This window comes from Typopeltis vanoorti, chromosome 6, assembly GCF_054136105.1.
Source record: "Typopeltis vanoorti isolate ZY-2024b chromosome 6, IOZ_Tvanoo_1.0, whole genome shotgun sequence".
Lineage (NCBI taxonomy): Eukaryota > Metazoa > Arthropoda > Arachnida > Uropygi > Thelyphonidae > Typopeltis > Typopeltis vanoorti.
This window is the reverse complement of record NC_143554.1, coordinates 142,540,921-142,555,803: the sequence shown is the minus strand read 5'-3', so window position 1 is coordinate 142,555,803 and position 14,883 is coordinate 142,540,921. Positions and strand designations below refer to the sequence as shown.

General features: G+C 37.4%; 1 protein-coding gene across 1 annotated transcript; it reads left to right on the top strand.

The window, feature by feature from the left end:
* The first annotated feature begins 8,350 nt into the window (after positions 1-8,350).
* On the top strand, positions 8,351-8,923 carry LOC150106001 (uncharacterized). Its single transcript, XM_090394613.1, has one exon. It carries the CDS (start codon positions 8,351-8,353, stop codon positions 8,921-8,923), a length of 573 nt encoding a protein of 190 aa, XP_090250739.1.
* The last annotated feature ends 5,960 nt before the right edge of the window (positions 8,924-14,883 follow it).

Below are 14,883 nucleotides of genomic sequence, written 5' to 3'. Positions count from 1 at the left end.
TGAAATCATTTAGATGATGTCTTTCAGACATTACAAGACATCAAACTTTCCAACTTTATTCCTTCAAGAAAAGAGCTTCCTTCATACACAGTTTCCTTAGCAGCAATTTGCCTTTTATTCTGTTAAGAGCGATCACATGACCTTTTTTCGCTCGAGTGGAAATTTTGAATGTGTAACCGCTTTCTACTCGAAATTGTCAGTTATACAAATTTCCAAAAGCTGATTCGTCTGAATTTGCAGTTGTCATCTTTAGAAATAGTGTTTATAAAGCAGTTGGAAAGAAGCAAAGAAATTTACAGTGTCTAATTTATATTAGAACTAGGGGGGGGTTCTACCGCGCCCAACCCGCCGTGTTCCGGACTGGTAGGTAAGTTCTCCTTGAATTCTAATGACTAGAAGTTTAAAGACTCGAGACTCAGGGGGCTACCTTTGCATGTCATTTCTGGTATCTTGATAATGGAGAAAGATAAAAAAAAACAATGTCTTATGGAAAAGACTTTATTCATAAAACTTCTTTCCATACAATATTTTTAATACTTTTAGTACTTTGAATCTTTACACCTGCTTTCGAACGACATCTTGACAATGCAACATATAACTGTCCATGGCTGAATAAAGGTCTATCGATGGATATTCCAACACGCTCAAAACTCTGCCCTTGAAACTTATTAATAGTTATAGCAAAAGCTAAAACTATAGGTAATTATCGTCTGTGTAGTACAAATGGTAACCTGCTTGCACTGGTACAATCTATCCAATTGAATGCGTAGAAGGAACAGAACTTCTCCGGCATGATCACCAGTCAGAATCTTACCGGCAATTAATTGCTTATGCAATTTAACAATTTTTAAGCGTGTACCATTGCAGAGGCCATACTTGAATTTCGAATAAGCATAACAACTGATCCTACGTTCAATTGTAATTTATGCACAGAGAATCCATGAAATTTCAATGAATTCAAATATTAAATTCTGATATTCTAATTGAACATCTTCATCCATTTGATCAACTCCTCGAGGTTTAGCAATATCTACACTCAAATAGGAGCGAAGTTCTCCATCGACTAAATTCGATATTATATTATTTAATGTACGCACATCATCGTTATGGCAAGCTAATATGATTCTATCCGATAAACCAACGTTTAATGAAATAGACTCATTGTAAATATCTTGAATTATGTCTGAAGATTTCCAATTATCTGGAATTTCTAAAGTCTCTTTGATGCTGTTGCCGACGTCTGATAACCAGTTCGCATATTCAACATCAGACGATCTCATATTTTTTGTTAAATTGAATCGAGTACAATGTGGTCATATTGATGTTGATTTTAAAGTGGATTTAGCTATTATCTCTTGTGAAGAATATTTAATAACAGGTAAAACCTGACGAACATCTGCACCGAAATGATGAATTTACCACCAAAAGGCTTACTGTCATTACAGATATCTTGAAGTAATTCATCGACCATTTCACCTGCTCTACTTAGAATCATTGAAGCTTTGTCCCAAAATTATTCCGTCTGTTTTATATAACTTAAGTTTATCTTTTGCATTTTTTAAATAGCAATTTGCACACGTGTCTATTTTTATTGGCAATTTAAATACACGATGCGATGTTGTTCCACTTGGAAGCAATATTGAAGCAATACCTCTCCACGCAACAGTGATGATTTTTTTTGTTATGTGCACGCAGAAAATGGATTAGACAATTATATACATATGTTTTACCGGTTCCTTCAGGTCCATACAAAATGAAGATTCTGTCATTCGTTTCTGTCAGTACCGAAGAGGGTAACCAATTCAGTATGAGCAGTTGATTCGTATTACAATTTTCTTTCATTTCAACAGCTTTTTTTAATTCATTTTCTATCATCATTTTACGTTCACTCTCAGTTTCAACGAATCGCTAATCTACATCACGCTCAGGTAGATTAAAGTATTTTCATGTTAAGTTTTCCCCTTCTAAAATGGAAGAGATATGCTGTAAAGCCAGGTTCTCATGAATGTCGGGAAACCCTTCACAGAAGTGTTTTTTTATATTTTTCCCAAATATTCAAATCGGTTGCTCGTTGTTCACCTGTAAGGTAGGTGGCGTAAAATAATCGTACTTGACTGCGCATGATAATTTCAACAGCCTCATTGAATATTTCAAACAATATCCTCAGTGTGTAGTAATTGTCTTGCTATTGCAGCTTCCCTAAAAGACCCATATTGTTTCACTTAATAAAGTTTCAAGTTATCATAACACGTGGCACCTGGAACGAAATTCAATAAAAATTTTAGATGAAATGTTTCAAAATCTTTTGGGCTAACGGAACAGACTCTTCCAATGACTTTTATCTCCCTTTTACGTTTAATCCATTTTTTCTTGGCATCCAAACAGTAGTGTTCAGGTATATTATTGTAATGGATATTTCTAGCAACAGGATCACTTTCATTCAATTTAAAATATGCTGTCGAGGCTGTCTCATTTTTTTTTAAAGCTGCTTCCTCATCTCCTTCTTGGTAAAGAATATTATGTTGCAGATTACATCTGCAGCATAATCGAATCGAACCTAGGGCACTACTTCCCCAGGCATATCGTTGCGAAGCGCACAGCCACTGGGCTAACCGCGCGGGTGCAGCGATCCTACGGAGAGTAATTTCCACAAGCGTATGATAGCGAACATTGGGAATCTTGGACCATTCTTTCAGTAGTAATATAATGAGTTGTTAAACTGTTGTGGAACAGACGTCCCTTGACCTCCGCCAATTCTGAGGATGTTTGTAATAACAGAAATATAATCATGTTGTGTTTTCGTACTATTAAATACATTCCCTTAGGTATATTTGTATATGAGCAATTAATTTGATGCTGGTGATAAATTCAAATGCGAGTATGGATTTTTGCGAACATCTTTAGGGTGTAGATTACTTTTCATCAGCCAGTATGAAGCTACTATTGTATATAATGGAAATGGCTGATGTGGGATAAAAAAATTCCATTTTTGAACAAAACAGTCTATACAGCAAATGTTTTAGATTATCTAACCTTGGCTCACTTTATACCAATCCACTAAGCTTTTCACACCTCTCATAACCTTTTCACCTCTCATAACCTGTATTCTCATAACCATAGAGGGCAACAAGTTACACTCTTGTTGCCCTCTCGTGTATCCCCCATTTAAAATACTTGTTGATCTCTGGAGTGGGGAGGAAAATTCTTTTTTTTTTCTCCTGGAAACTCTGGTTTGTCGCCTCGTAAACTCAACAATCTTAACCGTAGAATGCATACTATTTCAAACAATAACTATAATGTTAGGATTAGGGATCACAAGATGGCAGCACGTTACAACCCTTTCTAAGCATTAGTAGTCTTGTGGCATAAACAAATTTGCTAAAGGGCATAAACAATATGCCTTTAGCATCCCAAACCACCGATACCATGACCGACTTTGTATTTTTTGGTGCTGAACAACCGGTTTCTGTCCACTGCTTTCACTGCTGCTTGGATTCTGATGTGTAATATTGAATCCAAATCTCATTCCTTAGTAATAAATCAACGCACAAAATCAGTTTTATTCTTGTTCATATGCTCCATGCACTGTTCTGAGATTTTCATGCGAGTGCGGCCCCCATCTTGGCAAATCTTTTTCATTTGCAATTCTTCTGCAAAATATATCTTACACCTTCTTTTGAAAGACCTGTGGTATTAGCAATTTCACGCCTTTGACTCCCCGGTCATCCAATACCATATCGTGCACTTGATCAAAGATTTCTGGTTTTGTTACACTTTTTGAACGTCCTTCACGTGAATCATCATCAAGGCTGCTACGACCAATTTTAATTGTCGAAAACGAAGCCAATTCCTCGGCAGCCAATTTCTTAATTGTCGAAAACGAAGGAGAAGAGTGCTCATTAACTTTTATGAACTTCGAATGAAATTCGTTTAGCGTTAAACCTTCCTTTACAAAGAATTTAAAACGGCACGATACTCACTTTTATCCATTTCAAGGGATACAACAACACGTTTGCTTCAGTCAGCTGTATAAAACAAACTACTTGATAGAATCACTTGCAATTTCATTTCACGTGGATGCTCATGGCAGATGTTCCAACTTAAAAATAAAATCTTGCCGATAGTGTTGCCTTATATGATCGAAACCGAGAACTTTTCACACAACCGTTGTGTTACTGTCTGAAGTAGTTTCTCAAGAAGAAATACATTATCTTAGCTTTCCTAGTAAGGGCTCGGATGTTCACATATGATTGTCATTAGGTAGGGAGGCTGCATATCTCGAGGAGAGACAAACAGTCAAAGAATCAAAATTATAGTCATTAATTTAAAACAATAATCATTTGTTCGAATTCGAGCTATATAACTCAATAATACATGTAATTAACAAAAAGTTGGCAAGTGATAAAATTAAGGATACAAAAAAAACTGCAGTTTAAGTTTTAGCTTTGCAAATGGAGCGTCTCCTGTGAATACTCGAATAACTAACAGGAATTATTGTCGATGAAATCATTAACATATACTTTTGTAATAAAAATTCGTCTATTATCAGATATTCATCTCCTTCGAATAAATAAAACAAGATAAAATCAAGGTAAATACCGAACCTCATTCACCTACTCTTAACGGTACATTACAATCAGTACAATACCAGAGCAGATATGCATTTAGAATATTTTTTCGGCACTATCTAGAGTATTAGTTTTTCCCAGTATTCTTAGGTGAGACTGACATAAAAATATATTTTTCAAATAATTCCTGTGGATCAGTATCTATCTTTTATTCTCGTGATAGCATCAGTGAAAGAAATCTGGTGTTCCATTTGACTTATAATAATGAACACTAATCATCGTTTGGGTCTGCAGTAGACAATATCTCTCTATATATATTATTTTACGTGACACCTCCAAGGAGTCCAAGGATTCATTGAAGCACGGCATCTACTCTCTCTCTCTCTCTCTCTCTCTCTCTCTCTCTCTCTCTCTCTCTCTCTCTCTCTCTCTCTCTCCACCATTCACAATCCACCAACTACAATGAACCGCAACTACACTAACGCCATATATCGCCCACTACTAGTATTTTCACAGGAAAGCACAATATAGAATTAGGGCATTGGAACTGCCCCTAAATTGCTGAAGGTTCTGACGTGATCTTCGTACCAATTTTCTCTTTATCCCTAATATGAGACAATGTAATTACAAGAAAAGTTGAAAACACCCCTGCACTTGAAAGGGTGCTGTTTTAACTTCATTTCATTGAGGGGGGATTTGCAGTTTAAATACAAGTGTGAATGTATTACTGATTTCATGCTTCTTAAGATTGTTTTCTTAGTTGTAATGGAACTGACGTACAGAGAGTAATATGCCCTTCGATCTCAAAATTAACATTTTTTACCATCCTTTTGGATGAGACAGAAGTCAGGAAATATGCCTTCGTTCAGATCGGTAAATATGCTTCAGGAATGGAGTATCAAGGAATCGAACATATATAATTCTACCTCGTTTAATGAAACTGCGATCTCATGCTTTAATTATTTTTATGAGTCAGAGTTTTTTTTAATGTCATTAATTATGAATGACCTTGAAAGTATGGTAGTGTGTAGAGGTTTCTGTGTATGCTGTAATTTTAGCAGCTGATTTCAAAATATGTATTTCATAAACATACGTATTAAAACCATAATTTGTAAAAGGTACAACAATATTTTTTAAAATAAATCCTGGAGCAATTTTAAATCATCTGACTAATCAGCTTCTTGAAGTCAAAATCCTGGATAACTTCAACAATCCATTGCATCCGTGATAAATATTCAGAAGTGAGCTTACTTTTCAATAGAAGCTGTTAGCATTAAAACAAAAAGGAAATCCGTTCTCTATAAATTACCATCCAAAATTCTCAAAGGAATTGTATTATTTTCGATAGAAACCTAAACAGCTTCTAATATAAAATATCAGTTCTATTGTCAGTGTGGTAGAACGCATGCGGTTCAGTCGTTTATGATTTTCTTTAACCATAAAATATTTGAACATTTCAAACCTTGATTTGTTTAATATTAATTTAATTTGATGCTATTTAAATATATCAAGGGAATGTCTAGCAGTGGAAATTGGGGGGGGGTGGGGGGGGGGGGGGGTGGGGGGGGGGGGGGGTGGGGGGGGGGGGGGGTGGGGGGGGGGGGGGGTGGGGGGGGGGGGGGGTGGGGGGGGGGGGGGGTGGGGGGGGGGGGGGGTGGGGGGGGGGGGGGGTGGGGGGGGGGGGGGGTGGGGGGGGGGGGGGGTGGGGGGGGGGGGGGGTGGGGGGGGGGGGGGGTGGGGGGGGGGGGGGGTGGGGGGGGGGGGGGGTGGGGGGGGGGGGGGGTGGGGGGGGGGGGGGGTGGGGGGGGGGGGGGGTGGGGGGGGGGGGGGGTGGGGGGGGGGGGGGGTGGGGGGGGGGGGGGGTGGGGGGGGGGGGGGGTGGGGGGGGGGGGGGGTGGGGGGGGGGGGGGGTGGGGGGGGGGGGGGGTGGGGGGGGGGGGGGGTGGGGGGGGGGGGGGGTGGGGGGGGGGGGGGGTGGGGGGGGGGGGGGGTGGGGGGGGGGGGGGGTGGGGGGGGGGGGGGGTGGGGGGGGGGGCATTCTACGGTTAAGTTTGTTGAGTTTACGAGACGACAAACCAGAGTTTCCAGGAGAAAAAAAAAAAGAATTGTCCTCCCCACTCCAGAGATCAACAAGTATTTTAAATGGGGGATACACGAGAGGACAACAAGAGTGTAACTTTGTTTTTCTCCGAAACCAGCCAATGAGAGGTGGAAAAGCTTAGTGGATTGGTGTAAAGTGAGCCAAGGTTAGATAATCTAAAACATTTGCTGTATAGACTGTATTGATCAAAAATGCAACTTTTTATCCGACATCAGCCATTTCCATTATATACAATAGTAGCTTCATACTGGCTGATGAAAAGTAATCTACAACCTAAAGATGTTCGCAAAAATCCATACTCGCATTTGAATTTATCACCAGCATCAAATTAATTGCTGATATACAAATATACCTAAGGGAATGTATTTAATAGTACGAAAACACAACATGATTATATTTCCGTTATTACAAACATCCTCAGAATTGGCGGAGGTCAAGGGACGTCTGTTCCACAACATTTTGACAACTCATTATATTCCTACAGGAAGAATGGTCTAAGTTTCCCAATGATAGCTATCATACGCTTGTGGAAATTACACTCCGTAGGATCGCTGCACCCGCGCGGATAGCCTAGTGGCTGTGCGCTTCGCAACGATATGCCTGGGGAAGGAGTGCCCTAGGTTCGATTCGGTTATGTTGCAGATGTAATCTGCAACATAATATTCTTTACCAAGAAGGAGATGAGGAAGCAGCTTTAGAAAAAAATGAGACAGCCTTGACAGCAGATTTAAATTTGAATGAAAGTGATCCTGCTGCTGGAAATATCCGTTACAATAATATACCTGAACACTAATGTTTGGATGCTAAGAAAAGATGGATTAAACGTAAAAGGGAGATAAAAGTCATTGGAAGAGTCTGTTCCGTTAGCCCAAAAGATTCTGAAAGATTTCATCTAAAATTTTTATTGAATTTCGTTCCAGGTGCCACGTGTTATGGTAACTTGAAACTTTATGAAGTGAAACAATATGGGTCTTTTTGGGAAGTTGCAATAGCAAGACAATTACTACACACTGGGGATATTGTTTGAAATATTCGATGAGGCTGTTGAAATTATCATGCCCAGTCAAGTACGATTATTTTACGCCACCTACCTTACAGGTGAACAACGAGCAACCGATTTGAATATTTGGTAAAAATATAAAAAAACACTTCTGTGAAGGATTTCGTGACATTCATGAAGACCTGGCTTTACAGCATATATTGTCCATTTTAGAAGGGGAAAAATTAACATGAAAATACTTTAATCTACCTGAGCGTGATGTAGATTAGCGATTCGTTGAAACTGAGAGTGAACGTAAAATGATGATAGAAAATGAATTAAAAAAAGCTGTTGAAATGAAAGAAAATTGTAAGACGGATCAACTGCTCATACTGAATTTGTTACTCTCTTCGGTACTGACAGAAACGAATGACAGAATCTTCATTTTGGATGGACCTGAAGGAACCGGTAAAACGTATGTATATAATTGTCTGATCCTTTTTCTGCGTGCACATAACAAAAAAAATCATCACTGTTGCGTGGACAGGTATTGCTTCAATATTGCTTCCAGGTGGAACAACACCGCATCGTGTGTTTAAATTGCCAATAAAAATAGACACGTGTGCAAATTGCTATTTAAAAAATGCAAAAGATAAACTTAAGTTATATGAAACAGACGTAATAATTTGGGACGAAGCTTCAATGATTCCAAGTAGAGCAGTTGAAATGGTCGATGAATTACTTCAAGATATCTGTAATGACAGTAAGCCTTTTGGTGGTAAATTCATCATTTTCGGTGCAGATGTTTGTCAGGTTTTACTGGTTATTAAGTATGCTTCACCAGAGATAATAGCTAAATCCACTTTAAAATTAACATCAATATGGCCACATGGTACTCGATTCAATTTAACAAAAAATATGAGATCGTCTGATGTTGAATATGCGAACTGGTTATCAGACGTCTGCAACAGCATCAAAGAGACTTTAGAAATTCCAGATAATTGGAAATCTTCAGACATAATTCAAGATATTTACAATGAGTCTATCTTATTAAACGTTGATTTATCGGATAGAATCATATTTGCTTGCCATAACGATTATGTGCGTACATTAAATAATATAATATCGAATTTAGTAGATGGCGAAGTTCGCTCCTATTTGAGTGTAGACATTGCTAAACCTCGAGGAGTTGATCAAATGGATGAAGATGTACAATTAGAATGTCAGAATTTAATATTTGAATTCATTGGACTTTCCTGGATTCCCTGTGCATAAATTACAATTGAAAGTAGGATCAGTTGTTATGCTTATTCGAAATGTAAGTAGGGCCTCTGCAATGGTACACGCTTACAAATTGTTAAATTGCATAAACAATTAATTGCCGGTAAAATTCTGACAAGTGATCATGCCGGAGAAGTTCTATTCCCTCCACGCATTCAATTGGATAGATTGTACCAGTGCAAGCAGGTTACCATTTGTACTACACAGACGATAATTACCTATAGTTTTAGCTTTTGCTATAACTATTAATAAGTTTCAAGGGCAGAGTTTTGATCGTGTTGGAATATGCATCGATAGACCTTTATTCAGCAATGGACAGTTATATGTTGCATTGTCAAGATGTCGTTCGAAAGCAGGTGAAAGATTGAAAGTTCTAAAAGTATTAAAAATATTGTATGGAAAGAAGTATTATAAATAAAGACTTTTCCATAAGACATTGTGTTTTTTTATCTTTCTCCATTATCAAGATCCCAGAAATGACATGCAAAGGGAGACACTGTAAATTTCTTTGCTGTGTCTAAATCCTAAGGACAAACACTATTTCTAAAGATGACAACTGCAAATTCAGACGAATCAGCTTTTGTAAATTTGTTTAACTGACAATTTCGAGTAGAAAGCGGTTACACATTCAAAATTTCCAATCGAGCGAAAAGAGGTCACGTGATCGCTCTTAACAGTATAAAAGGCAAATTGCTGCTAAGCAAACTGTGTTTGAAGGAAGCTCTTTTCTGGAGGGAATAAAGTTGGAAACTTTGATGTTTTGTAATGTCTGAAAGACATCATCTAAATGATTTCACGTGGATGAATTATTGGAAAACTTGAAGAAGCCAGATTGATGATATCGCCAGAGAGTTCGGAATCTCACACAGTGTTGTATTCAGGGACTGGACAGCGTTTCAAACCAATGGAATGTGTTTCAGCTGTCTACTAACAGGTCGTCATCGCTTTACCATGGGACACGAAGACAGATTTTTGATTGTAACAGCAAAATGTATTCGATGCATCACAGGTCAGCTTGCAAGTCGGCTCAATTCAATCACCGGTACACTGATATCAAGACAAACTGTGACAAGACGTCTGTGACAAGGGGAGGCATTATGTCTGATGGACTCACCGAGATAAAAGTGCTGGAAAAAGGAACTATGAGTTTCGAACGGTATTGCAACTTCAACATCACGTTCAACTGTTCAGTGGTGATGTAGGAGCGGAATTCATTTTTACTGATGACAAGGGCACACAACATCGTACACGAGCAGTGGAGATACATCTGGAGACCAAGGATATTAATCGAATCGAGGGGGCCAGTACGCGCCCTAGATCTAAACCTCGTAGAACACGTTTGGGAAGCAATACGGAGATACACTGCTTTTCGAAATTCCCCTGCACATGACTAACAAGGCTTTATCCTTGCTCTGAAGAAGGAGTGGGCCAGTTTGCCACAAAGACTCTGAATCACTTGGTGCTTGGTGCTAAACATGGAACGACCTTGTGAGAGCTGCATCGCAGTTTGCGGGAGGTTGACCTATTCCATACTGAAATGTCTCTCCGCTTACTTTTCTATAAATACTGTACATCAATTCCTTAACTACTTCTTTAGGAAATTTATAACGCTTTCTTGTGTGATATAATTTATTAATATGCTCACAATAAATGTATGTCCACATTTGGCTGTAGTCATGAAAATTTTTTCACATGCAGTAGATCCACCTTATTTGAGAGGAATACGTTCCATGACATCCCGCGGATTGTTCCGTAGCTTATAAATACTATGTTTGTTCCTATACATACATGCATACCTATGTAAATTACACATAGTAAGAGATTAATTACAATAACTTATAATATAATAGAACAGTTATAACAACATATTGTAATAAAGTTATCTGAATGTAAATGTAAACTTAGGAATCTGAGCACTTTTTTTTAGGCTTCTCTTTGGAATATCCGAATTGCCAGCATCACTATTCTTGCACTTTTGGGCCATTAGTAAAATAAGTGTTACTTGAACACTTAAGCAGTGCGATATCGCAACAGTCGAACGGATAACCGAGAACTACTCAGGACGGAGCGCAATTCAAGATATTCTTGATTTCCTAGACGTAGGAAATATATTGCTTGTAGCTTTTTCCACCTTTGCAAGGAGTTGCCCTGGTGTTGAACTACCTCCGGGATCAGTCGAGTTGTCTATTACTAAAAGAACGAGCCACACGGCTTCATTCGACGATGTAAAATTACTGAGGCAAAGAGGATCTCAGATCCTACATTATTTCAAAGCAGAATGTTTAGAATCTATTTAAGTTTCGTAAGTTAACCTGAGAGCTTACGAGAATACAACCATCAAATCCTCGACTGCACTACATATTTGATTTCAGCAGCTAAGGCAACTCGTAAATGATTGTATTCTCTTAAGATCTCAGGTCAACTTATGAAACTTTCATTGTTTCTCCAAATATTCGGTTTTGAAATAATGTTGGATCTTTAATATGCATTTTCCTATTTAATTATAAATTGTTTATTTCTGGAATTTTCCATTTATTATCTTTGGACCGATGTTGACTGCATCAACTGAAACTGGGGAGGACTATAGCATAGGTAAAAATATGGTTCGTCCTTGATTTTGGAGAACAGTGTATTTTGAATTGTGTTTGGATTGTATAAAGAGGACATTACATTTGTATATGTTTTTTTTTTTTTTCGAATTGATTATATGAGTATCAGAGGTTTTTTTTTTTTTTTTTCATTTGTCTTCAACTTCCTTTTCTTTATTCGTATTTGAACGATAAGGTTATGTACAAAATAATTTCTATGTGACTAACTAGAAAGTACTTTGCACCAGTTGGCATTTCAGTGTATGAAGAAGTTGTTTCCATAGGATAAGAGGAGCTTCCCCTTGATTTTCAGAATATTCATTTATAATATTATAATAATACATAATAATTTAATAAATGCAAATATTATTGCTCAATTGTTTATTGAGAAAAAGTTGCACTACAGCTATTAATTGAGACACCCTTTTATTTTATACATAACTAATATTGATATAATTTGTTCCCCGCAGGTTTCTTTTAGGGGATAAAAAGTTATCCTCTATCCATCTATTTTTGGTAAATTTGAAATTGCCAAAATGTCTGTTCAAAATAAGTGATTAGATTATATAGTTTCTTTCGGGAATTAAAGATCATATCATATATCATATATATATATATATCATATATATATATATATATATATCGTGTTTCTTTCGGGAATTAAAGATCACATCATATATCATATATATATATATATCATATATATATATATATATATATCTATCGTGTTTCTTTCGGGAATTAAAGATCATATCATATATCATATATATATATCATATATATATATATCGTGTTTCTTTCGGGAATTAAAGATCATATCATATATATACATATATATATCATATATCATATATATATATATATATATATATATATATATATATATATCATATATATATATATATATATATATATATATATATATCATATATATATATATATATATATATATATATATATATATATATATATATATATCATATATATATATATATATCATATATATATATATATATATATATCATATATATATATATATATATATATATATATATATATATATATATATATATATATCATATATCATATATATATATATATATATCATATATATATATATATATATCATATATATATATATATATCATATATCATATATATATATCATATATATATATATATATATATATATATATATATATATATATATATATATATATATATATATATATATATATATATATATCATATATATATATATATATATATATATCATATATCATATATATATATATATATATATATATATATCATATATATATATATATATCATATATCATATATATATCATATATCATATATATATATATATATATATATATATATATATATATATATATATATATATATATATATATATATATATATCGTGTTTCTTTCGGGAATTAAAGATCATACTTCACAGGATCATTTCTGTAGTGTGGTTAGCGTCCAGTGTGTGGATTCAGTCGACACGCCCGTAGATAGATGAAAGCTGCTGTTTCCAAGATGTGGTTGGTAAGATAAGATCTTTTTCTTTTCTTGCTTCGTGCCCTTTAGTAAGTCCGCCTCTAGCTTGCCTAGTCGGAGATTTCTGCTCAAGGGGAACACTTGGCGACTCGCCCTTTTGCTAGTAGCCTTTTAGTCTATCTATTTTTTTTTTTTCCCTGCTGGTAGGACCTCTTCCTACGGGATTTTCTCTATCTATCTACTCTACCACCACGGTCACAGTTCATTACGCCTTTTCTTATTCCTAGGACTAATTATAGCTATGACTTCTCTACATCCTAGGGTTAGAACGCTTGGGTTCGATACCGAACCCACTCTGCATAAGAGGAATATCTGTCAAGCACTATGCGAGGCAGTAGGCTCCTCAAACATCTATGGATTCACCCCGTACGGGCCCGGAAAGTACCAGGTAATCGTCAAAAACAAGGGACAAACTCCTGGAAGGTTTCAAATGTGGGGGGGATTGAAATCAACCCCTTCTTAGTGGGAAGCCTGTTGAGAACAGTGAAGGTTAGCAGATTCCCCCTTGAATACATCGAAAAAAGTGATGAAGTCATTCACAAGGTGTTCTCTAAATGGGGAACGGTCAAGAACATAAAACTGGGAACCGTTCCCGACAAACCGGAATGGAAATCAGGAGACGTCACCTTCACAATAGTGATGAAGACGCCCGTTCCGAACTTTGTCACCATTGGCTCATCTAGAGTTATGGTTAACTACCCAGGTGTGAAGAGGCAATGTTTTAGGTGTGGTTCCTATGAGCACCTGGGAGCAGAATGCGGTAAGGCAAAATGTAGTAACTGCGGTGATTCTGGGCATTCCCTACAATAATGCAATAACCCTTGCAAAAAATGCCACCAAGCAGACCACAGGTTCAACACCTGTACACAGAGATCATTAGCAGAACGTGCAGGGGGTGCGATACAACCGCTCCTCCCCCCATCCCAGACAATAGGGAAACACCCATAGAATGCACCTCCGTTTTTCCTCCTCTTCCCACAACAGGGTCCAAATCTAAAGGGGGCGAACAGGAGAATTTCAAAAAGACCATACTGATGCCAAGAAACAAGCCCAAAAGCCAAAGAAAAGCAGAAAACAACCCCCCCCACACAAACAGAGACGCAGCGGAAGACAAAGAGATAGAGTAAATGGAAACCTCTAATGTCAAACGCCATTGGGAGCATGCGGAAGAGGAGCAGGCTACATGCAAAAGACTGCCCATTGGGGGAAATCCAATCACCACCCCCCCCACAACTGACGCAGAAACAAACCCCCGTCCATTTCCCAGAATAATAAAAGGGGGAGCTGCCATTCTCCAACTCGTTAAAACAGACAAAGAAGGTCATGAAAGGTTTGTCACCGCTATAGAAAGGAGCGGCGAGCCACGTTTCTTTACCCACTACCAGGAGGGTGCGTCCAAACCCTGTGTTAATCTGGAATGGGGAAACTTCGTCGTGCCTGACATTCTTAGCGAACAACAGGACTCCTTCAGGAACAACATCGTAGCCAGTAATCTGGGCTTACATGAAAGTGACATAACATGACTACACCAAGCAGTAATTGAAATAGCAAACGGCGAGGTACTAAACCTCAACCGTACCTTCTAAAACTCAACTATTAACATGAACAACAAATTTCGCGTCGCCACTCTCAACATTAACGGTCTGCGCTCCGTCTCCGCACAACGCGCTGTTTGGAGCCTACTCTTACTGCCTGAGGTTCATGTACTCTTTCTTCAGGAGACGCACTTTTATCAGTACTGGGACATAGAAAACTTCTCCAGAAGCTTCCCCGTTCAGAGCTTCTGGTGTTTCGGAG